This window comes from Varanus komodoensis, unplaced genomic scaffold (assembly GCF_004798865.1).
Source record: "Varanus komodoensis strain SLA01 unplaced genomic scaffold, ASM479886v1 scaffold3, whole genome shotgun sequence".
Classification (NCBI taxonomy): Eukaryota; Metazoa; Chordata; class Lepidosauria; order Squamata; family Varanidae; genus Varanus; species Varanus komodoensis.
The window spans coordinates 37530923-37557260 of NW_025335761.1; the positions used below are offsets into that span (position 1 = coordinate 37530923).

At 44.2% G+C, this 26338-nt stretch overlaps 1 protein-coding gene across 2 annotated transcripts in view; it reads left to right on the forward strand.

Moving 5' to 3' along the window:
* ADCK1 (aarF domain containing kinase 1) overlaps positions 1–26338 on the forward strand; it is a 146157-nt gene that overhangs the window by 62185 nt on the left and 57634 nt on the right. For both annotated transcript variants that reach the window (XM_044436974.1, XM_044436975.1), the window contains exon 4: positions 1888–2091. In XM_044436974.1, the coding sequence (XP_044292909.1) occupies positions 1888–2091 (204 nt within the window). The remainder of the gene's footprint in view (positions 1–1887; positions 2092–26338) is intronic.

The following is a 26338-nucleotide window of genomic DNA, read 5'->3' on the forward strand; positions in this document are numbered from 1 at the left end:
ATAAAAAGACTTTTACCTGGCACTTAAAAGAAAGAAGAGTAGGCGCCAGCTGTATATCCCTGGGGAGTGAATTCCATAGTCTAGTGTGACTACTGAGAATGCCCGCCTCCTAGCCCTTTCCCCTTTGATCTCACTAGGGAAGAGCACTTGGAGGAGGACTCCCGAAGAAGATCTAAGTGGATGGATAGGAGTATATGGGGAAAGGCACTCCTTCAGGTTACTTGGTTCCAAGCCATTTATGTTTGACTTTTCTCTTATACTTGGCTGCGGAGCATTCAGGAAGTTTGCTGGTAAATTGAAGCAAATGGACTAAAAACGTTTCAAGCTTACCTTTCAGGCCATAAATCAACATCAGGGTTACCTGTCCAGCAATGATCTCTTTTAGTCCCTTTGTTTAATTTCATGAATTCACATGAAGACTAAATCTTGAGTCTTCTTAGTAGTCCTGACTCAATGGATAGTTATATAGTGTGTGTGTGTGTGTGTGTGTACATCTCATCATGATGGTAATAAGAATGTGACAAACTGGGGCTAGGTGTCCTTTTTCCTTTTCAAGCACACTCATCCTTCCTTTCCCTTCTCCTGGAATGCAGGTTAATTCTGGAACTACAGAAAGTTCCACCCCACTTTGGCTGGCTGCTGCCTCCCCCCTCTCCAGTTTTTCCTCTTTGCTGAGACAGTGTTGAGGACAATTATCCAAGCTGCATAAAAGCTGCTTCCCTTTAATGGGCTGAACTCCCTGTACTGTGACAAACTGCCCAGCTGCTCTGGCTGCCTCCCACTTCCCATCCCAACCGCACCCTTTCTTTCCCAGTTTTTTGTGCTTCTTTCTCTCTTCCTTTATGCCATCTTTGACACAAGGCAGAGAAAAAACAGACTCGTTTGCACTGAGCCCAGACAGAGGGCCTTCCTTTACTCTTCTCAGATCATAGGGATGTAAGAAGAGTTTTGTTCAATCAGACTGGGAGGCTGTCTAATTCCGCATTCTCTTCAGACAGTGGCTAACTAGATGCCCGATTGGGGAACCCACAAACAGGACATGAGTGTGATAGCACTCTCCCACTCATGTTTCCAGCAATTGCCATCGGAGGCATACTGCCTCTCATTGTGGAGATAACATATCATCATCATATTTAGTAGCCACTGATAGTGTTCTCTTCCATGAATTTGTCTGTTCCCACTTTAAAGCCATTCAAGCTGGTGGCCATCCCTATATCTTAAGGTAGCAAATCCTATAGTTTAACCATGGAATTAAAAGTCCATGACTATTGCACTCATGTGCATTCTTCTTCATGGTTGTAGTTTCCTCCTTATTGTGAGACTATTATTTATGGGGGTGAATGCTCCCATTTTGCCTATTTAAAGGAGGTTTGCAGAGATATACAAGACGGTTGCTTTTGCTTGTAGCTGCCACAAATAAGAGTTGTGAGTGTTGGATTTTAGTGATGCACATCTTTGCGTGCATCCAATTTTCCTTTGCATATTTGGGTATGCCATATGAAACACCTGCATAGTGCTCACTGAGGGGGTTGCATATACCCACACAGCACTTCTAACACCTGCTCTCTGCATATGTTGTAGTGCTAGCCCATAAGAGTCCCCAGTCTGTCTGCAAGGGCTGATAGAAGCAATGCAGGCATTGCAAATTGCAGCCAACAATGCGGGGTGTGCTGGGCGGAAAAGATACTTGACTCTTCCAAAGAGGCTGTCTTCTCTAATGGTAAATTTAGTGGTCCTGGTGGTGATATTTCTGAACAACAATGAAAGCAAAACAGCTTCACATTTACATCTGGAGATGTGGGAAAAAAGAGACAGAAACATACAGCACATGGCTTGGACAAGAAATTCATGCAAACTTTCAGAGTGTTTCTCTTCATCTCTTTCCAGGTTCACCTGCGTTCTGCAGAACGGCTCCGAGACTTGTGCTGTGCCAATCGAGGCACCTTCATCAAAGTGGGACAGCACCTGGGGGCTCTTGACTATCTCTTGCCTGAGGAATACACCCATACACTTAAGGTGCTACACAGCCAAGCTCCCCAGAGCAGCAGGCAGGAGATTGAACAAGTGATCCGGGAGGACCTGGGGAAAGGGGTATGTGAGACAACAAGCATGTTGCTTAACTTTCTAGTTAAGCAAGAGCAATATGTGTATTCTGGGTAGTAGAGCAATGCTTTGCATGGACAGAGGGGCTTTCTTGGTGGTCCCTTCTAATAAATGCACTGTAATGTGCACATTTGTTGTACATTTGTTGTGCAGAATGCAGGCATCCTTCTTCCAGGTGGTGTTCCTTTTGCAGAAATATTGCCTTCTTGCAGTGCTCAAACTGGACTATTTTGTCACAGCAAAAATAGAACTTCTTATTCTATTGCTCTTTTGATTGCTGTGTGCCGTGTTCAGTGTTGTTAAGTGACTGTCACAGATAATATGTTGGATAATACCAGTAATAATACTTTAGATAATACCAGTAATAATATGCTGGATAATACTAGTGATGAGGTGAATCTGCCCCTGCTGTAAACTTGCACCATTTTATATATGTTAGATTTGCTTTCCTTAGCACCTGATACAGGGAATAGCTCATGGGATGCATATCTCATTAAGATAATACTGTTTTTTCATTATTAATCATTAGAGACAGACAGTATATACTGCACAAAGCTATTCATGACCTGTAGCTTATTGCAAATGTCCAGTTAGTTAATATGGGGGCCAGGACTGAACATGGACTACAGAATAGCCATGAGTGGCATAAGTGGAACAGCAACAACAGCAGCAGCAGCAACAACAAAAAGGAAAGACCTGGGAGGAGTATAATCAATGGGCAAGTTTGATGCCAGTTTCAGGTTGCTTTTTGTTGACAAGTTACATCTAGGATATTCATCTGATTGGCATCAGGCTCAGCAGCTGCACATCCCCAGTGAAGCCAAGGGTTGAGCAGAGTTCATGAGCTGAGGAGTTTGTTGAAAATGCATACAGGATGGATAAGTATGTAGGATAAAATACAGAGGCTTAGAGAGGGGTCAGTGAGAGACTCAGAAGGTTAGTTGGCATCAGCCAGGATATGCAACACAATCTGGCAGGCTGCATTGCAGTAAAATGCCAGAGAGAATATAGATCTGATCTAGCAAATCATAGAAGTCCTTCTACATAATTAGGATATAGCTGCCTGTAGGCCTGTCAAAGCTGATTGAAAAAACGGGTTGTTAAGCTCTCTTTTTGTAGAGCGATGGGGAGTACAAATGTTCTGTTTGGAAGTCCACAGGTGAGCAGTTCAGATCCATGACAGCCATAAGTGTAGGAGAGCAGTATCCAGGAACCTCCTGTTCCTAATATATGTTGTCTGAAGGATTTGGAGGAACCTGGACATCCTGTTGAAGAATGACCAAGTAATAAGAAGAGGGCTCTTTCAACAAAATGTGGCTTCTATGGGGCCGGAAGGCTCCTGGGGCAGGAAAGTCTCCCTGCTTGAGACTTTTGAAATACAGGTAGTCCCTGGATCATGAAAGCGAAGTTATGAACAACCTATATTTACAAACATGTGGACTGCCATAAGTCCTATATGAATAGTTCTCTAGAGACAGTAATGGCTTTTTGCTAGAAATAGAGATTCGCTAGAGATATTCATGGCTTTTTTGTTAGAGATAATCATGGCTATCTTTAGGGAAATATGTGACATGTTTGGCAATGCCTCTCTCAGTGGCCATGTAGTTCCCTAAAGATGCAGTGTTCATGGCTTTCTGTTCCATGGCAATTGGACCCCAGGGGTAAACCCCCTCCAGGAGCACAATCAAACCCTGACTCTCCGGCACCATCTTCATCATCAGCAGCATCAGTTAATGTTACGCTTAATGTTACCTCAAGAATGCTCTAGACCAGGGGTCCTCAAACTTTTTCAGTTAGGGGCCAGTTGAAAGGTGGTGGCGGTGGGAGTGGTCCGGTGAGGCAGTGATGGGCACGCGTGCAGCGAGGCGGTGGCAGGTGGGTGTGTGCAGCGTGGTGGCGGCTTGCTCACTCGGAGATCTCCAAGCGGGCCCAATATGATCTCCAAGCGAGCAAGCAAGCCACTGCCTCGTGATGACAGGCGTGGACACAGGTGCAGGGGGTACAAAACCTCTGAGGCGGGCTGGATAGATGGGCATGGGAGCCAAATCCGGCCTGTGAGCTGTAGTTTGAGGACCCATGCTCCAGACCAGTGGTGGCAAACCTATGGCACATGTGCCAAAGCGGACAGGCAGAGCCCTCTCTATCGGCACGCAAGCAAAGTCACCCCAGCTTCGCCCCAGCAGCTGAGTATTGGATAAAAGCATACACAGGCACAATGCGCATGCTTGGAAAGGAGTAGTGGTGCCAGGCGATGATGTCTGAGCTTTCGCATGGCCGGTCAGTGCATTGCCAAGGATATATATACCTATATATTTGCTTGGACTGGCTGTGAGTTGTTTTTTCTAAACTGAAACCTCAGTTTTCAGGTTTTATTGCAGTGTTGGGACTTTGCGATAAATAAGTGGGTTTTGGGTTGCGGTTTGGGCACACGGTCTCTCTCACTGGGTTAGGGTTAGAAAAACGAGGTGTTCTGGCATGATTTTGATGGTTGTAATGTGTTTAGAATGGATAGAAATGTTGAACTGTGCAGAAAATCTACTCAAGGAAAGCTTTTCCAAGAATGCATCATTTTCAATGGTATTCTACCCCTATATTAGGGTTAGGGATATGCACCAGGGTAGGGTTAGGGTTTCAAAAACAAGGTGTCCTGGCATGATTTAGATGGTTGGAATGTGTTTAGAATGGGGAGAAATGATGAGCTGTGCAGAAAAAGCCACTCAAGGAAGGCTTTCTCAAAATCGCCCTCTTTTCAATGAAACTTTACCCCTATCTTATGGGTAGGGGTGTGCACCAGGTTAGAGTTAGAGTTACAAAAACATGATGTCCTGGCATGATGTTGAAGGTTGGAATGTGTTTAAAATGGTCAGAAATGATGAGCTGTGCAGAAAATGCTACAGAAGGATGACTTTTTCAATACTGCCACTTGCAGTCCTATTTTACCCACATATTTGGTTTAGGGGGGTGCACCAGGGTAGGGTTGGGCCAGTGGTGGTGAACCTATGGCACGCATGCCAGAGTGGGCACGCAGAGCCCTTTGTATCGGCATGTGAGCCAAGTTACCCCAGCAGCCAGTCATTGGATAACAGTTCACATAGGGTCCACGCGCATGATCAGAAAGGAGTCGCAGTGCCAGGCGATGACATCATGAGCCACGACTCATGAGCCATGACTCATCCGAGCTTTCGCATGGCCAGTCAGTGCTCTGCCAATGATATGTTTTGACTGTTTGTGAGGTGTTTTTTCTAAACTTAAACCTCAGTTTTTAGGTTTTATTGTCATGTTGGCACTTTGCAATAAATAACTGGGTTTTGGTTTGCAGTTTGGGCACTTCGTCTCCAAAAGGTTCATCATCACTGCTCTAGACTGTTTTAAGAACTGTTTCTTTTATTTGGTTTTTACAAAACTGTATACCTATACACATAAATACAGATTCTCCCTCTTGTTCTTCAGTACCTGTAGTTACTTTAGTATTATTGTATTATTATCATGGACGAGGAATTTGGAGGAATGCTGTCCTTGGGGTTATGATGGGTCGGTCGCGACTTCACAACTAACAATAACAACTATTATCATAATTACAATACTATATTACATTTAAGAAGTTTTAGTGATTATGAAAGTCTTTCTTAACAGCACAGAAAACTAAAATTTATACATATACTAAGAAAAACATTTGGCTTACTTATGTGATCCGACTTAGATACAAATTTGACATTCTCAGGCATGGAACTCATTCTTAAACTGGGAACTACCTGTAGTAAATCAGGGCAGCTGACAACTGACCTACTTGTGCCTTTGGGAGCTCTCTGGTGTCCCTCCTCAGTGCTGGGTTGTCTCACCTAAAAAAGTAGAGATTGGAAGGGGGTATTGTGCAGAGAGCCAGTGTGGTGTAGTGGTTAAGAGCATGGGACTGGGACTCAGACGATCTGGGTTCTAGTCCCCGCTCAGCCATGGAGCCAACTGGGTGACTCTGGGCCAGTCACAGACTCTCAGCCCAACCTACCTCACAGGGTTGTTGTTGTGGGGATAAGATGGAGGAGGAGAATGATGTTAGCTGCCTTGAGCCCTTTGTAGGAAAAAGGCAGGATATAAATCGAAAAATAAATAAATAAAAGAGGAGAGGGGATGGATGACTTAACTGAGCAATGACTTACTTACTTACTTACTGAGCAATGGGCTCCTTCTCCCTTCTCCTGAACACAATGTGAGTGCACACATGCACAGTTTGAAGTTCCTTGTGCTTTAGTTTTTCTTTGTTGCCTTCTTTTTAAAATGAATGTATACATTTTTTTGCAAATGTTTTGAGAAGCAGAAGATATAAATAGCTTTCCAAGCTTTAAACATTCCAAAAGCTTACTATGTTGTTTCTTAATATGTGTTTCTTGTAAGCAAATTATATCTAATTTTGCAAATCTTGGGGTTTATTTATTTATATATTTAAAACCTTTGTATGCTGCCCACCTGTGCCACAACACTTTTGATTCAGGTTCCCCTGAATCTTCCAGACTCTCCCTCTTGTTTACAGTTGAAGTTATTTTGGCACCAGCATGAATGGAACACCAAAGCCAACCTGTGTATTTATTCCTCTGTAAGCTTCCAGAAGTCAGAATCTCCCTTTTAATAAGGGATAGGAAACCCAAGAGCCAGGGATGAATTCTGGCCTTTCAGGGAAAGGCCACAACCCCCCTTTCCCCCAAGTACCAGTTGTTTGGTGGGTTCCCAGATTCTGTGCCATTTGTTTCTCTATTTTAAAGAACTAAAATGTTTCTTCTCAGGCTTAGTTATGGGCTGTTGTGAGAGAGGTAAATTGAAACATGCTGTTCATTGTTTCTTTCTGTAGATTTGGCCCTTGTCATCACTGGAACATGGCCCCAAAGGTTTTTAAATGGAATTTGGCCCTTGGGTTGAAAGAGGTTCCACACTCCTGCTTTAAATGCTTAGTCCCTCACCGCAGATGGTGACTGCAACCAAGAAATTAAAAGACGCTTGCTCCTTGGGAGGAATGCTATGGCAGATCTAGACAGCATACTAAAAAGCAGAGACATCACGCTGCTAACAAAAGTGCGTATAGTCAAGGCTATGGTTTCCCCAGTTGCAATGTACAGCTGTGAAAGTTGGACCATAAGAAGGGCTGAGCGCCAAAGAATTGAGGCCTTTGAATTATGGTGCTGGAGAAGACTCCTGCGAGTCCCTTGGACTGCAAGGAGATCAAATCAGTCAGTCCTAGAGGAGATCAACCCTGACTGCTCTTTAGAAGGCCAGATCCTGAAGATGAAACTCAAATACTTTGGCCACCTAATGAGAAGGAAGGACTCCCTGGAGAAGAGCCTAATGCTGGGAACAATAGATGGCAAAAGAAGAAGGGGACGGCAGAGAATGAGGTGGCTAGATGGAGTCACTGAAGCAGTCGGCTTGAGCTTAAGTGGACTCCGGGGGATGGTGGAGGACAGGATGGCCTGAAGGAATGTTGTCCATGGGGTCGCCATGGGTCGGACGCGACTTTGCAACTAACAACAAGGCCTTGGCCAGTTGAGTTCCTATCCTTGTCAGAGCAATATCCTTTCAGAGTTCTCCTTACTCATTCAGAGCCTGTCTCTGCTAGTTTGCATCTGTACCTTCTGCATCTGATAGCTGCTTTGTGCTGCCAGGTAACTCCAACCAAATGTCTTTTTCCTCCAAGCCATGTTCAGCAACCCATTGGTCAGCAAAGAAGACCAAGATTGCTGATGTTGTTGAAGATTTGCTGAGAGCAAGGGTAGGTCTAGCGTGCAGCGGAGCTGTGGAGCTCTCCTTCAGTAGTACTACCTGGTCTTGCTAAAATCAGCAGCAAATTTAAAGTTGGCAGAAAGCTACGTGTCACCAGTCCATGCTGCTTCTAGCTGCACTGTGCAATTTCCAAGCATGCACTTGCCAGCCTTTTACATTTGCAAGCCCTCTAATTAACCCCAGATGAAGAATAAATAAATCCCTATAATAACAACATAAATTGTTTCTGCCTTTCAGACTGAAGCCATGCGGTAGCCAAGAAACAATGTCACAATTAAATCTTCATAGCTGGGAGTCAGATTCCACTGTTACTTCTCCATCTTCATTTCCAGCCATACATCAAGTCTTAGTGATGTATCACAATAGGCAGGTGATGCAGTGTGTATATGGGATATGGAGGAAAGATTGGGGCAGAGGTCCGTAGTGGGGTAGAGAAGACAGAATGAGCCTTTTTTGTATGCAAGGCCAAGTGCCAGTGTCAATGGTGTGGAGCTATCCATGGAACTGAACTACATCCTTAAAATAGGTCCAGATCCTTGGACAGTTCTTTTAAACTTCATACTGAAACTGGGACTGGATGCAACACCCACCTGATATGGGAGCCACCAGTCTCAACTGTGGGATACAAGGTTCAATTGCAGGCTGTGCATCAGAATGGGAACATCTTCAGGTATATCTGGAGCTATGTGTTTGTGATAGAGGGCTCTTTGTGCATTATATAAAGCAGGGGCACAGAATTTGGGAGCCACAGAGCACCAGATTTGGCCCCCAGTCCTGAGGTTCTACACCCTTGTTGCAGTTCCACCAACACACTGATTACCTGAAGGCCTCTTGCTACCCTTTGTATTTTCCAAGAGGTCAGAGATTCCCTTTAAATAAGCAGTGAGGAACCTCAGGTCTACAGCCACAGTTATTCTGTGGTTGCAAAAGTGCCCACCAGAGTTCTCCAACAAGTCACATCCTCTTTCTTCCAATTACTGTTTGTGGCTTTCTCAGCTTTTGTGCAGTTTCCCCCCAGTTCTGAAATGCTGAAATTATTTTCTTAAGGTTTAGTTATTAGTAGTAAGAGCTTTAGGTTACAATAGACTGACATTTTTGGTGCTAGAGGCTATACTCTCGTTGCTCCCAACCCCATCAACCACTACAGCAAAGTCTAGACGTTAGGAGGGTGGAGAAGCAGCACAATAAAGAGGTGGTGAGAGGCACAGTGAAGGTACAGGCTGGGAGGGAGCAGCAAACAGGAGGGCGAACAGGCTGAGGAAAGAGAAGAACTAGAAGAGGAGGGGAAACTGAACTAAGGTGAGAATAGAGAAATAGCAATTCTATAAGCTGGGGGAGAAGGGGGAATAGTAAGACAAAGGGATAGAAGGGACAGAAAGAAGATTGTCCTAGCATTGTTCAAAGCTTGAATTAAATATGTCTTTTCCATGGGAAGGAGTGGAGAGTTTGTTGGCACCACCAGAGGTCCCCACATGTCCCAGAGTGACTGAGGGTGCTGCGTTAGGGACCCTCTATAGCTAGCATTGCAGGGACCCTGTGCCTGCAAGCTCTTTGCCCGATTCTTAGGAGCACACAATATTTGGTTGTGTTTCCACAGAACAGCAGGGGATACTTTTGTATATTATTCATGTTTCAGGGTTGGACCCAGAAACTGAAAATACTCTGGCTGGGATGAGGAAGAATTGCCCTTGGTCTTGTTTAATCCAGACAGCCTGACCTGTACTTCTCACACTAATATGCAACCAATGCATGGTTATCTTTCAGACGGTACATTTCTCTGAATTTTGTGATGCCATTCTCACCTAAAAATGGCAAAACAAAATGCATATATTAGGAAAATGTGTACAAAATGTGTTGGCTGGGAAAGTCGTATATGAAGTTAGGTTTGTGCATTTAAATAAAATAGGCTGAGGTAGAAATTGAATAGAATGGATGTATTAATGTGAAACTGACATGGATCTGAAATAGACTGCTTTGTCCATCACTCCTCTATGAATCTATATACCAGTGAGCTTTTGGGAAAAAAATTAAGCCTTTCTCAGTATTATTCATGCCCACCTCTAAATTGTGCCTTCCTCAACCAAAGCTCTTTGTAACTAGTGAAATGTAAGAAAGCAATGTATTAAAATATGGAATTCAGTCATTTCTAGCTCTGCCTGTGTAGCTTCGAATTTGGCTTCTACATCAGAAGCCTTTCTCCTCTTTTGAATATGTTTCCAGCTGCCACTGATCTTCCCTGGTTTCTTTCTGCATTCTAGGAGCTAGACAGAGCCTTCCATGCCTCATTGGTTCCCAGCGAGGCAGCTCGAATCCCCTCTCAGCCACAGTCTTTCCTTTTAGCATTGCTTCACCACATGGTCAGTGCCAGGTTGATATTAATTTTAAAGAGACTGAGAAAATGACAAGAGAGAGAGGGGAAAAACGAGAAAGAAAAGAAGAAACAGACCAAAAGAATGAAGGCAGGTAGGGGACAGGTTATGATAGATATGGGCTTAGACAGCTTTCTGGAGTCTGAAATGAGGAATCCATCCTTCCCGTTGAATCCTTGGGAAGGTGTCCCCAACCTTTTGAATGAGTGGACACAGTCGCAATTTTGAGAGGATGTCTTGGGTGGCTGCCAAGGGGGCTTGGCCATTTTTTGAAGTGCTGCCACGGTAGGCATGGCCAGTCACAAAAATTCAATTTCCCAAAAGGCAATGAGTGAGATTAAAAGAAAAATAACTTGGGTGAGAACATGGCAGAAGTAGATAAAGTTTAGGACCTCTATGTGGGCTTTGCTATGATAAACACAGAATATTTGGCAAGGGTGTCTGTTGTATTCCTTGACTAGAAGAAAACTGCTCTTGTATGTAGCTTTGCTCTCTTTTTTCATTTGGCAGAATATATCAGTCCTGTTGCATGAAATCTCCCAAGGCTTGATTTCCTCAGCACTGCTTGTAATACCTGTTTGAAACTGCTTAGAGCTACCAGGCCTGACACTAGACAAGGTGGAGGGGATGCTGGTTGGTAATCCCAAGTCTCAAGTGGACTTAACATCCTCTTGGCTCAGACTTCCCTAACCTTAATTCAGTTCTAGGCTAGGGCAGCTATTCAGAAGCAGCAAGCATTGGTTCCAGGTAAGGATCTGCATCCCAACTCTCACCTAAAGATGTTTCCAGCCAGTTCAGTGGAACTTGGGTGAACATAGAAATTCAAACATTCCTCTAGACCTGCAAGAGGTGTGCAAGCAAATGCCTACACTATCCAATAGATTTCAAGGTGTTTCTTTGGTGGAAGCTGGTTCAGTTTCTGCTGGAATGAATTCAATGTGTGTGCACAGTTATTTTAATACTAATTCTGTAAAATTAATACAGTAATACCTCGGTTCATGAACACTTCTGTTCACGAACAATTCGGTTTGTGAACAGAAAGTTCAGCAATTTTGCTTTTGTTTGCAAACTCCACATTGGGTGACGAACACAATCGCAGCCATCTTCCCCACATGAACACAATCATGGCCATCTTCCCCACAGCACGACCACGTGTCAGAGCATGTTCGAGCAGGGAAAATCTGTTCGAGCAGATTGCCCATGGGTTAACCAGCATGCTGCTGCATTAATAATAAACCAGGTTTTGTTTGTTTGTTTTGAATGTGTGAACTAGGCTTTGTCTCTGTGGTGTCAGAAATAAAGGACACTGATTATGTTTTGTAGATCTGCAATGATCTGGAATTAAGGACATCTGGCCATCCAGAACCAAGGATGTTTAAATACTTATTCTCCTGCTGTTCTGAGAAGCCAGTACAGAAGCCTGGTGCCCAAAATAGCAATGAAAATTGCTATGGAGAATATAATTGATCTTGTAAGAGGTCAAAGAAGCCATAAGCAGTGACCGGTCCATTCCTCCTTTTGTTGTTGCTTTAACCTGCTGTAAAAATTGGTGTCCAGATTGTTTAAGCTTTCTTTTGTTTTTCCTTTGTTTTACAGTACATTTACATTGATAATACATTTCCAAAAGTGAAAAACACTTATGCAATTAAACATGGAAACTGGGAAGGCAAATTGTGGGGGGAGGCAAAGTGTTGTTTACATTTGACACAGATCATGTGTGTGACACACATTTAACAGCAACATATAAAATACGCTGTGTCCCAAATAGCTGGTTATTTGTTCTTAGGTAAATAAGCATCAGCCATACTCAATATGCAGTTTAATTTAAGAGGTTGTTTACAAAAAGCCTTTGAAGACTATTTGCCTTCGGAAATTCAGAAAAAGACAAAAGGTCCATTCATATCGACTCATATGAGTTAAGGCTTTAACATAATTTTCAGTACAGTGGAAATTATATTGCTATACTATTTCTTAATGGAGGGTGATCGTTTGCATTTCCAATATAAAAGGTATCTAAAGCATCTAAATTTTGATTAATTTTGATCAGAGAGAATCTGGCTTAGATATGAGATCAAAATGCGAAGCAGAGCTAACACAACGTGATTCAGTCCCTAGCAGTCCTGGCCTAGGGGCTGATTCATTAGCAACAAATGGGACCTGGCTGCTGGCGGAAGGTATTTCCACCCACCATTACAAGGGTGTGGCTGGGAAAGTGGGGATGAGCCCATTGGTTGTGCAGTGTCCATGTGTTCCTGTTGCTAGTTTCCTCACCTCCCATGTGTTATGAAGGTGAACATCTGCAGAAAGGAGACTTCTCCTGAATGATTTAGACCTCTGGAAGTGGTGAATCATCTAGGAAGACTCCTTAAACCAGGGGTCTCCAACTTGCGGCCCGCGGGCCAATTGCCGGGACAGGCGGGGCACGGGGGAGGGGCCCTGCGGCCTTCAAAGCGCCGGCGGCGCCTGGGCCGGCCGTGGGATGAGCGGCCCACCACCACCGCTTGATGCGGCCCAGCCTCACCCAGACTCTACTTCCAGCGGCCCCCAGGTAAGTTGAGTTTGAGACCCCTGCCTTAAACAGACATTTGTCTTCCTGGAATGTCAAAGCAAGCAGGAAAAGTACAGTGACGGGACAGAAGGGGTGGACCTAGCACACGTCTTCCCCCTCCCTGCCTCCCTCCCTGCCTCCCTCCCTGCCTGAGGGTTCTGAAGAGGATTGAAGCAGGAGTGGGCAGCTTGTGGCCCTGCACTTGCTTTGTCCTGCAGCTCCTATAATACTTAACCATTGGCTATGCTGGTTAGGGCTGCTGGGAGTTCTGGACTGAAATGTTTGGAGATCTACAAGTTGCCGCACCTGGGCTAAATGTTGAAATGTCATCTGGTATATCATGCAGGATCACCTAGATGCCTCTGTGCCTTAAAATATCTGTGCAAATGAGGACATCTAATAAAAATGTTAAAATGATGGTAATAGTAACTCTATTCTACCAACACACAGGGTTTCCTTCTGTTCCACAGAACAGATGGTGAACTGTGGAGTTAATGGAGGAAGCCTCTCAGAAGAAGGATGTGCAGAGTACTTTGTAACATTCAGGGCACCCTGAAATGCTCTGTTACTTCAGATAGATCTGGGTTCAGGCTTGTGGAAGCATTGTAGTAGAGACCTATAGTGGGTCCTAGACAAAAGACAGGATCTCTTTTGGGCCACCTTGCTTAACAAAAGACTCTAGTTGGACTGTTTAAATTAAAAATTTAACAGGTCCTCCAGAGAATAAAGAGGATTAGGGTAACACTGGGCCACTGTGTCAGTTCAGTGGCCTTTCACTCATGCATGGTCAGCATGGTGGCCAAGTTAAGTCTGTCACTTGGGGTCAATGGTCAGGGCCCAAATGGCCACCCACCTGATGAGGGCAGCAGGAGCAAACTCCACCGTATTCCAGGAGTTAAGATGATTTCAGTGAGGTTTTATAAAATGAGTATTTTTAAAAAATCAGGCTCAATATGCAGTTTCGTTATCATTGTTCCAACATATTAGGAATGTTGTTTGAACATATGAGGAATGGAGGAAGAATTGTTAAAACAGGGAATGGCAGTTTGGAGGAGGAGAAATGTAGTTGTATGCTTCTCAACTGAAGAAAGACATCTAAACAAACGGGGCATGTAACATTGTTAAGGTCAGGTCTAAAATTACGTAGATGTGCAGCTGCATAACTGTGCCAACTGCTAGTAATGGTCATGACTGCCAGTGTGCTGTGATGCTGAACTGTGGATATGAGGTCTATATAGGTGATAGTGCAGGGAAAAGCAGCATGATTTAGGGCTTTTCTCACAGCAGCAGCGTTTTTTTGTGGAGAGTTGTTGTCCCCAGATAACCTTACAGAGAACCTGTTCAGAATATATTGTTGAGGCCTCATGACCCTTGGAAATGTGGACGTTTTTCAAAGAGCGGCAGAGCTGTCAAGGTTCTCAGTGGACTGACTTTTGAGAGGAGGTTTAAAGAATATGAAACACATCTGCTAGGTACTGTGATAAATTCTTCATTACACCTTATTTCATCAAAGTATGGGCTAATGTGAAATCCAGGCATGCTGGCAAATCTACCTCTGAGATAGCCAGAGGATTTAAATTCCTACTCATCACCTTTTCTAGCACTTGAATAGAGAATAAATCCAATTGTGATAGGAAGTATCTCTTGTACAGGCGGTAGTTATTTTGCAAATGTGAAAATTCTAATGCAAGTATTTAATATATGTTAAATAAATTCCAGCTTATGTTGTTTTATTCATTTCAGTTACCGACCTGCTACATTCATATGATTCAGGCCAATATATATGCACAGCATACAAAAATCCCTTACAGAGATCCAGTGAGTGTCAGATTCAAAGCAGGGAGCCATAGGTTCAAATCACCAGTCAACCATGACCAGCCTACTTTACAGAGTTGTTATAAGGGTAAAACGGTAGAGGATAGAACATTGTTCACTACTATGAGCTCAGTAGAGAAAGAAAGGGGAAAGAAGTGCAGCATGAAAAGACTTTTGATCTGACTAGCTTAATTGGAAGTGTTGCACAACAATGACAAAAAGATATTTTAGAGCTGGAAAAGGTTCAGAAAATAGCAACACAGGTGATCAAGGGGCTGGAGCTATTCTCCACTGTGGAAAGGTTATGACATTTGGGACCATTTAGCTCAGGAAAAAAGCAAGCAAGGGACAGGAACATAAAAGAGGTGCATAAACTTATGATAGCATGTGGCAATACTAGAACCCAGGGTCACCCAGTAAAACTCTATAGTGGGATGTTCAAGACAGATAAAAGGAAGTACTTCTCACAGTACATGGGTAAACGATGGAGTCTGCTACCATGCTAACTTAAATGGCTTTAAAAGAGGATTAGAGAACTAGAGGGTAGTTGGCTATCAATGGATGCGAGCTGTGATGGCTTTATATTACCAGAGACGTGAGAGGCAGCATGCCTCTGTATACCAGTTGCTTGGGAATACGGTTAGGAAAAGTGTAGGATGGTTGTAGGCTTCCCCATGGGTCCTTTAGTTGGTCCCTGTGGGGTACAGGATGCTGTACTAGAAAGGCCCTTGATCTGATCTAGCATGGTCCTTCTTGTGGCTTCAAGTACCTGTTATTATTACATCTCTGTCCCATCTTTTTTCTTCTTGAAAGAGACCAAAAATAGATTACATGATCCTCTTCCTTTTCATTTCATCCTTACAATGTGCCTGTGTGGTAGTTGGGCTATGAGTCAGTGACTCGCCCAATTCACCCAGTCAGATTCATGGCTGAGTGAGGATAGCAGCTGGGCTGGATGGGAGCTGCAGGCCAAACTGTTTGGGGGACACAAAACAACAGAAAACATATCCTTGGGTGCCTGGAAAAACTGACTGGGCCCAGTAAAACACCTTTTTCAGGCACGTGAGAACATCTTTCATTTTGCAACATTAGAGCCTTCCCATCTTGCAGTTTCCTCATAATTTTTGTAGGGTTACAAGTTGCCTACCTCTGAAACAATCATCCTAAAACGATCACTTTTCTAAAATGGATTTAGTGTGTTTCTCTAATGAATTCAACCATAGTGTATTTCCTTTTCTTTATGGAACTTAAACACCCAGGACAGTCCCTAGGATAGAAGAGGTGATGTGAAAAGAAGCCAGGCTATCACATTTTTCTTAACTGTCCTACCCAAATCTGAGCAAGGCCATCTCCCAGCTGGCTGCCCTGCAAGTTCTACTGCATAATGGCCAGCAGATGGCCAGCTAAATCCACCCTGAACTAGACTTGATTATGTAAGAGAGAAGTTGGAGACTTGACTTGCAGAGACCTGGGTGTAAAATACCCCCCCTCCCCAGCTTTGGTTTATTATTAATTTTAATAATGGTTCTTTAGTTCCCTGTTGCTAGAAACAGCCTGTTGTTGGACGGGATACTCAGGTATAGTTCAGTGCAAGCTGCTGGTTGCTTCAGATAGATAACATTAGAATTTATGAAGCTGTGTGACATTGAATTAGACTCCTGGTCCATCAAGGCTCCAGCTGTGACTGGCAGGAGCTTCTCACACCCTCGGGGAGACATCTTTCACATTGCTGCCACCGGAGGCCCCTTGTAAACTGGCGATGCTAAGGACTGCAGCAGGGTGTTCCCGCAAACAGCAGGGGATTGGCCCTGGTGGCCTTCATGGCCCCTTCCAACTTTACTATTCTATGATTCTGTGAGCCCAGGACTTTCAGTGCATAAAGCATGGTGTTACTGAATCACTTTTATAACTGGGCTAGGACTCTCAAGGGCTTAATTACACATCAGCGCAGCTGCACAGTTTTTGGGTCCCCCATTATTCCACAAACTGCTAGTGCATGGAGAACAGGGGTGTGAACCTGGTGGTGCCCCACCCTCTCTGCCACCCTGCTCTGGATGGGCCACCCCGTTGCTTTCCTAAAAACTAAAAATAAAGCTGTGTCGAAGTGAGTTGCACCTTCTTTAGTGAATTGCAGTTTGTGGGGCCAGAGGAGCTGTGCTCATTCAGAAATTGGTGTGTAATGCTGCTTGCAGGTAGAGGGCTCCTAGTGCTAATGATCCAAAGGTCTGTGCAGCACTTCTGTCTTTTATGTCATAAAGGACTTTCTGCACTAAGGAGAAGGATGGAAGAAACAGTGGGAAAACATGGGAGGGCTACGAGAAGGAGATGTTGTCCCCCCCCCCCCCCCCGCATAACATTCTGTGAAAAAGGCAAGTGGATGCTGTTATTAAAGCCTCAAACAGATTCACCCTGAACAACATACAGGTTGACCCTTAGACATGAGAGTGATTTTAAAAAAATAGCATTTACATACTGCTTGTTGTTACTCTTGGAAGGTGGACTGTGTGGTGTTTTTGCTCCTTTTCATTTTATCCTCACAACAACTCTGTGGGATAGCTGTGACAGAGAACCCGTGATTATCCCAGTCGCTAGTAAGCTTCATGGATCCCAGTTCAGCCCCGTAACCAGTACACCACGGTGGGTGGTTGCAGTTGTACCTCTCTGTATTATATCTTTGGACCAGATAACTTGCGTGCATTGCTTGGCCTTCTGCCTAGGTGCTAACTTTTGAATGGGCGACTTCAAGGGCAGCTGAACTCTTCCTTCTGGTGGTTCCTTGTCTTTAGGCTGGACTTGGACTGGATAATCTTTCAAATAGGGGACATGCCTCTGCAAAAGTGAACAGAAACTACCTGTCTTGGAGTATCTGTTGCAGGATATTTAGCACCTTAAAAATGACCCATATTGCCATGTCAGCGGGTATTGCATCTGTGAAGGGCACAGGTGGGGTTAAAATTGGCAATTTGTCACCTGAAGGAATGCCAGTAAGAAGGGACCTGTAGGTTTAAAGCCCTACCTAGGTGAGAAGTCATTTTTTTAACATTGGTGATCATGTTCACCATCATTTCCTCTTTGTGTCTATTCCAAAAGGATTGTCTTTACAGTGAGGTGAAAAGGTAATCCATTTGTAAAGTTCTTAAGCCAGCAGGTATAAGAGACTTCCCTGGTGCTGAGGAACTGGTAACTCAGTGAGATAAAAAAACTCCTAGTACTAAATTGATTTTTAATTACATATATTTTTTGATCTGGTGAGTAAAATCTGGAGTGAAATGGGGGTTAGGAAGAAAGGTCTGGAAGATTGCAGTAGGGATGAGTATTGCAGTAGAGATCTGTAAATACTGACTGGGATCACACAACATGCAAAGCTACTTGGGAATGGTGTCATAGTATGCTGCCTGAACCCCCCCCCCCCCCACACACACACACTTACTTCCCTCCAGGTGGTTCATAAGCCACCCTGAGATGGCTTAAAAATCACCACAAGTAGCCATGGCTTGATTTGGAGTTTCAGCAGTCCACTGTGGCTTGGCACAGTCCAGATCCAGATAACATGCTAAGCCGTGGCCAGCCAAAAAACAAACGAGTCCCTTGCTAAGAGAGGCAAAGTGAGACTGTTGCTCTGACTGAGCGACTATGGCTGCTGCCTCCTCCTCAAGCCCTGCTTGGGGCTTGAAGTGGAGGAGGTGCCTGGCAGGTGGAGGGCTCACTTGGCTTCATTTCCTCAAGAGAGAATGAAGGCAAGAGGACTATTTCTGTTTGTCCCCAAACAGAAGTACTAAAGTTCTCTCGGTTAGGGTCAGAGGGAGGCAATCCCACTTCTTCTTATCATGTTCATGCATGTTGCTGACGGGCAGAACTGCCCCTGAACCTGACTAGCAAAATTCTCCCTAATCGGGGTGGGGACAGTTGAGTTGCAGAGGGGGACTCCAGGTTCCCGCCCTGGTGGTGCCCAAGGACCCCTGTTGGGCACAGCTGTGCCCCGTGGCAACTTTAAGGCCAGGGTACATTGCCACATTAAGGCTACATTGCCACCCTGGCCTTAAAGTATCCCCCAGACCTGCCCACTTAGAACTTTGCAACTTGTTAGAAAATGTCATTTGATGAACTAAAGAAGAATGGATGTGATTAGTGTATGGCTCTGTAGAGTTACTTCCCCAGTAAACACCTGTCCTTCTAACTGGGAGTTCTAGAAGGGATGCCAGTTTGAATTCAGCTCTTCTGTCAATTGCTTCTTGCCATAACCCATCTTTTTATGTGTCTGTGTGTCTCATTCCATCCCTCTGTCAGAGGGCGAGTTCTCAAAGCTGTTAGGCCTGACAGCTCAAGATGCCGGAGATGAGGAGGGTGGGCCCACCATATTCTTCGCCTTTGTTAGCATCTCCCTGTGTGCTTGTCAGGCTTTCAATTTAAAAAAAATATTAAAACCCTCCATGTTTTCCCCCCAATAATGTGGGATATAAAAAGAAGATTTTTATCAATTATGAAAAAAGATTTCAGCCATAAAAAGGTAATTTAAAGAGTTGGAGATGGATGACCAGGAGCATTAATGTCAGCTGGAACAAATGGGCCCACATTACTCAGCTGAAAAGTGGTGCTGCAGCTGCCCTGGTTTCCAAAGAACGGGTCTGCTTTTCCAAGCTTGCTGAGCCCTGCTGCCCCTTAAAGCAAAAGAGGTCTTTTGAGGGCAATCTGGTGTTTGCTGCTGAATGTGTAGCCAATCCAAATGTTGGCGCCTTTGAGACAAAGCTCGAATCTTTATCTTGCAGGGAGAGAAGTTAGCACCACATGCAGATAAGTTTTGTGCGGATTCTTAGGGTTGCCTTTAGCAGGACATAGCTCCCGATGATACATTATTTATAAAACGGATACTCAGAAAGTTCTCTGGTAGAATATGGATAGCCAGAGGATTCTTACCCAATCTGGAACACCCATCCCAGATTGCTTGGGCTGCAATATATACTGGCATATCAGGACCCTTAAAACCAAGAATAGCAAAGCGAAAATTGGGGGTTGCCTTTTATACGAGCTGAAAAATTTCCCTTACCATAGTTTGTTTTCTGTGTCATGTTGCAAGCCTCATGGATGGCAGTGTGCATGTGTGGCCCTCACGTGTGGTGCTCGTGAGTTTGGCGCCTGCCCCACCTGTCTGCTATTGCTCAGGGGTGGCATGCTGATTTGGGCAGGCCGTGTCAGCAGCCAGGAAGTAGAGTGTTCCCTGCTCTGGGGGAGCTTGTTCCACATTGCATTGCGAGTTTTGCACATGTCTGCATGCTCAGTCCCAAGTCTGGCATGCACCTGCCCTCTCCAGGGAGTGGCGTGTCATTCAGTGGAGGCAGCCCAGAAGGGGAATGCTCCTCCCGTGGCTGTCTGTCTAGAAGCTTCCACCTGACAAATATCTGTATATACTGACTTAAAAGATGCCCTGTGAAACCAAATATAGCAAAGCAGAATTGGGGGTCATCTCATACAGTTGACATATGATGAACACCAGAAAAAGAGCCCAAAATATCAACCTCATCTTATACAAGAGTTGTCCTATATGCCAGTATATATGGAGGCTGTATCAGTGTGCATGCATGACCATGGTCTGTGCAGAGCCACCACAGGGTTCCCCAAAGTATCATTGCTGTTTTTTTTTTAAAAAAAAATCTTTTAGAGGAGAATGATGTAAGCTGCCTTGAGCCCTTTGTAGAAAAAAGGCAGGTTATAAATTGAAAAATAAATAAAAAATAAATAAAATTAAGTTGCCCTTCATGTAAAGGTATCAGGATACAAGAACACAGATACAGGAATATATAGGAACATAGAACAAATTTGAAATAGGGTTATTATATGCTTGTTGCTGTTTTCATGGATAGGCATATGAATTAAGGGAGGGCTTGGGAATACAACCCTTGAGGTTTCGGCAAGGGGCGGCATAGAAATGCTATAATAATAATAATAATAATAATAATAATAATAATAATAATAATAATAATGATGTGAAGAAACAGTTGGCTGGTAGTTATTTTAGCAGGACTCATCTGGAATGAGTGGGTGAGCCTGGTTTGGCTTGGTTTGAAAGTTGTTACAAGATTGGCGCATTGAAAGTGGAAATGGAAATTTTCCAGCTCATGCTCTGAGAGCAGATTCCATTCTTCCACTGAATCTTGGCACATTGCCTAGACATGTGCACTGGCTCTGCATATAAAAGGTGCTGGGTTCAATCTCTTGTATCTCCAGTTAAAAGGATTAGGTAGCAGGCGATGTGGAAAAGCTCTGCCAGAGCCCCTGACAGCCACCGCTGGTTGAATAGGTGATACTGAATTGGATGGATAAATAGGCTGGGTTTAGACAACATGGCAATCAGCCCTAAAGGTCTGAATATGGTTTTTGAGTGTGGGCTCTCGCTGAACTGTGGATTACTGTTGAAAATGTGGGTTATCATGTTGTCTAAACCCAGCTGTAGTTCACAGCCCAAAACCCAGAACACCATAGGTTTTCTTCATGGGTTGTCTTTGGTTAACAATCATGGTTTGTTAGTGCAGCTGGATTCAGACAACATGATAACTCATGTTTCAGCAACAACCAGCAAATCAACAACAACCCATACTTAGTTCATATTCAAGCCTTTGTGCTTTGTTTTGTTGCCGGAATCCAGTCATAAACTTATCTGGAAAAAGGTAGCATTTTATATCTCTATCACTGTTTTATTTCTATGGCAAATCTTTCCTCATATTTTTATTATTCTTGTAGATTTAGGACTTTTCTACATGAACAGGTCTTCTCTAGATTTATTGTGCACGTGTGGTTCCTTACTCACAGTAGTCTGCCTGTGCTTTACATCAGTGGTTTTCATCCTTTCCACAGCTGAGGACTGGCAAAATCAGGAAAACCACGTCAGGGACTGTTAAGGTAGAAACAAAAAGCATGTACACATAATACAATATTCTGTGTATTAGTTTCCAAACACCATACCAAAAATATGAAAATTCTCCAAAACAACCAGAAACCGAGCAACAAAAAATGCCAACAAAAGAACAAAATACTGAAACTGGAGCTTCATGGCTCCAAGCCAGCTTCCACTGAGCTGTCTCTCTCCTCCCCAACCCCCCTCCCCCATGGCACTGGTGTACCCCTCGCAAATATGATGCCAACCGAGGAAGAGGTGGTGGAGCACAACCAGCCCCTGTGCCAGTCCGCGGTGAGCGGGATGCAGCCCCCCATGGGCCGGCAGGAAACCTGTGGACCTGCGCCAGTCTGCGGACTGGTAGATGAAAACCACTGTTTTACATGATGTCACCCTTCTCCAGGGTCTCTTCCATTATTTGCAACCATTTTTCATGGCTTTTTCCAATTATTTTCCAATGGCAGATTGAAACAGGGTGAGAAGCTAATATAGTTTTGGCCTCTACTTTGTGGTTCTGTAATGGAACATATAAGGGATGCAGGTGGCACAGTGGCTTAAAACTGCTGTGCTGCTGGGCTGGCTGATCAAAAGGTTGCCGGTTCGAATTTGTACAATGGGGTGAGTTCCTCTTGCTCCATCCCAGCTCCTGCCAATCTCGCAGTTCAAAAGCATGCAAATGCAATTAGATAAAAAGGTACCACTTCAGTGGGCAGGTAACAGCGTTCCGTGCACTTTGGTGTTTAGTCATGCCGGCCACATGACCATGGAGACTGTCTGGGGACAAATGCTGGCTCCCTCGGCTAGGAAACGGAGATGAGCACCGCCGCCAGAGTCAGGCATGATTGGACTTAACGTCAAGGGGAAACCTTTACCATTTTTAATGGAACATATAGAGAGGAAGGGTGAAAAAAATGGCATGGAAAGGGGAAAAATGCATGTAAAGATGTTGCTCTTAATCCTGCAAAAAATCTGGAAGCAGAAGCCTTGATAAAGTGACAGGCTAAATGTGTCAAGAGCAGCTCGTAGTCTGACCTGATATAAGGTGATTCCTTATGCCTCTTTGTAGGGAAAATTATGCTCAAGATCTAGTTTCCCCAACCATTCCCACAAAATATGATAATGCCCGTCTGCCTGGGATCCTTTCCTTTTGTCTGGAAGATCCTCTCCCAGTGGAATGGTTGCTGTGCTGGGCCCATAAGTGCAGTTGATTTATGTTAACTGCTAAGATGATAATGTTTAATTTCTAAAGTGCTAATCTATTTTTATGTTGATTAGGAACAGGCCAGCTGCGCCTACTTCTCTATTCATAGAGTTTAGTGAACAAGCCCATTTTACAGGCTGAGCTTGGAAGTGATTTGCATGCCAGTAGATAACTGCTTTAAGGAGAGTAAATCAGCTAAGTCGAACCAGTGCAATGGCAGATCAGGAAGAGAAGGGAGAAAGCTGAACTGACTGAGAAAGGAGAAGATGAAAAGCAAAGGAAGAAAAAATTGGGGAAAGGATGTGATTGTTTTCCATTGCTGACATGGCAAATGCCTTGGTTCAGGAGCTCCGCTGAAAATGCAAAATCCATGCAGCGAAAGGGCATCCTTGTAGCAAGACTTTGAGGGCTAAATGCAACAAATGGGGAAACAAAATGTGCATGCTTTGTGCAATAAACTGATTTTACAGAAAGGCACTTTTTATGCAAACAATTTAATACACTCTCCTTGCTGCTCTGTGTTTCTAAAAAAAGTCTGATATTTGAGGTACATTTTGTCTGCATATAGATATGTATAAAATCAGTAGCCAGAATGGTTATGTGATCCCTGCCGGGTGACTCCAGCTTCCATCTGCTGTTCAAATGACACACATACCTGACTCTGCAACAACACTGACTTGCTTGCGAATTCCTATGTGCCCTTTTCCCCATGCAGAGTGCTTTGAGTTTATAGGTTTGTTTAAAACATGCATGTATTATCACTATTAAAATCATTTGTACGATTCTACATTTCAACTTGTGGATATAGGAAGTCACCTTTATTTTGAATCAGACCATTTCATTCTTTTAGCTCAGTATTGTCTGTACCAGACATGGGCAACACTTGGCCCATGGGCCACACAGGGTCCCCTCTGCTGTCCTCAGCTGTGGTCATGCCACCAGCAAAAAAGGCCCACCCCCTTTTTATAAGAGGATTATAAGAGGCAAATGTTGCTTGGAAGAAAGCAAAATATGACCTTTTAAAGCTTCCACAGTGGTTTGCTGCCAGATTTCAGTGGCCAGGGTTGGAGCACTCCAGCGGTTCTGAAGGAATCTTCTCAGACCTACTTGGAGGCACAGGGGGTTGAACCCGATACTCGCTGCATGGGAGGCATGTCCTCAGCCACTGTGCTTCAGCCTGTCTCTCATTTTCGTGGTTTCAAGAGGCTTCGTGATGTCCCAGGCACCGAGTGAGGCGGGGAGCCATGCAGCTCCTTCTGCTTCAGGCTGGCAGAGCATGGTTCTCCGGAGAGCAATCCACAAGGGAAGATTGTATGTATGACAATGCATGCAGCACTCAGAGGCACCTACATGGCCCACTACAGGTGCCTCCACTTCCCCCTTCTGCCCCTCTTTGTCAGGCTGTATAGAGCCTGATTAAGCTGGGAAGGGGGCACGTGGAGGGAGTAATCCCTGCACACACTCTTTCCCAGCAACATTGATCCAAATGCATCTGGGAGTGCTCTTCCTTGTTGCTAATAGTTTGCAGGGGAAGTACCTGGAGATCACAGTGGAGGTGGGGAGGGTGGCAATACTTTGGCTTCCTCTTCTCCCTGGGGTCCTTTTGTGTGTGTGTGTGTGTGTGTGTGTGTGTGTGTGTGTGTGTGTGTGTGTATGCATTCGTCAACACACACCTGCAATCACAGGTGTCCCTTGGATTGAAAAAGTTGTCCACCCTGATGTTTGGCAACACCTTTGTCATGTCCTTGCCAGGACAGCAGCAGCTTCGGCTTTTACATATGCTTAGACTCTCTTGACCCTACCAAATTGTTTTCTCCCAATTAAATTCAATGGCATACTTCATTCTTACAATCCCAGAGGGTTTGCTTCTCGGAGCGGGAAATAATCAGAGGAGCTGTGCCTCACCTCCACTTGTTACATGCCTTGTTGTTTTGGCTTTGCCTCCTAGTTCCACGATGGGTTGCCTTCCTCCGAGGGAGAGGAATTCTGCTGCTTATGTGGAGTCAATGAATGACTGAGTGATCTCCAGTCCCAGAGGGGCACCAGACTCACCCATCCCCAGCAAATGCCAAATGGAAACCAGAGAGGATCATGCCTTTCCCCCATTTATTATTACCCCATCCTTCCTCCAGGGATCCTTCATGATGCTTTCCCCAGTTTTCTCCTCCCAACAAGCCTGCAAGATGGGTTAGGCCAGGAATAAGAGACTTGTGGCCACCTGGAGATATGAACATGGGTCTCCCCAAGACATGATCACATGGGCTTCCAGTTGCCACAGGCAGATTTCTGCTGTACGGGTGAGCTCCTTGTGGTCCTGGGGAATTTTGGGTTTCAAACATTGATTTATTTCTCGGGGGCCACTAGCGGTTCTCCATAGTGCCCAGTTGAGGAAATAACTGCCTTGATGGGTTACTGGAAAAGGGAACAGAATGAAAGGATCTGCTTTCATCTGCCTAGTATTTTCAAAATGAGACAACTGGACAAGGATGTTAACATGGTATGATTGCACAGAATTGTGGGGCGGTTCCAGGGTGTCTCCACTGTGAACAGCAGGGATCCTTCTGTTCAGGAAATGGACTGAGGCTCAGCAAAGGTTCTGGCTGAGGAAAGGAAAGTGTGGTTGTTTTCATCCATTCCCCCTGCAGCCCTCCACATTGTGTTGCTCTCAAGGGTCTCCCAGCCCCCCAGAACACCTCTCGGGGCACAGGGAGAAGGCGGAATCAGTGGAAATTGCCTTCCTGATTCCTCTTGTGGGAGCATTCCCTGAGCAGCGTTCCACTCGTGGTAACTCTGGATCTGACCTGAAAGCAACAGTTTCAATAAACATAAAAACAAACAAAAAAAAAACTCAGTTTGTCTAATCTATTGGCACTGTTACGTAGGATTAATTAACATTACTCACCCTGATGAATGTAGCATTTGTAAATATATTTTAAAATAAGTGCAATTTGTAGCAGGGGTATTACAATAATGCTGTCTTATCTCTTCATTTATTTTATTTTAATTAAAATACTTCTATCCCACCTTTTGGCCCAGTTGTCTCATCAGGCAGCGTACAAATCTATGTAAAGATTGCTTACACTTAAATATGGTAGTGTCTGATTGTGTTGCTCAAATGTATTATTGTATTTTTATGGAATATGTTTTTTGTTCTATTGTAAGCCGCCCAGAGAGCCCTATGGGCTATGGAGCAGCATACAAATGTAATAAATGAAATGAAATGAAATGAAAAATGCCAGTGACCCTTGAAGTTATGGTGGGTGGCCACTAAAGAGGAATGACTTTTCATTTGTGGAATAGCCTTACTGAAGAGGAAAACCAAGTGCCATTTTGGCTCACTTAAAGACCAGCCATAGAATGCATTTTATTTCAGAGACCCTTCCTAGCATATTGCCTTTCTTGAGGATTTTACTGATAATGCTCCTTTTGCCTTCTTGCAAATAGTTTTAGGTCATTTTAACCTAAATCTTGTTGTTTGTGGTGGTTGCTTGTGGTGTTTGTTTCATTGCTTGTAACCTGCCTTGGTTATGTTTCATATAGAAAGGCAGGGCAAGAATGTCAGAAAGAATAAACAAAATAATTATCTTAGCTTTATGTAATAAATGCAGTTTGCATATCTTTTTGCAGAACATGGTAGGTTCTTTAAA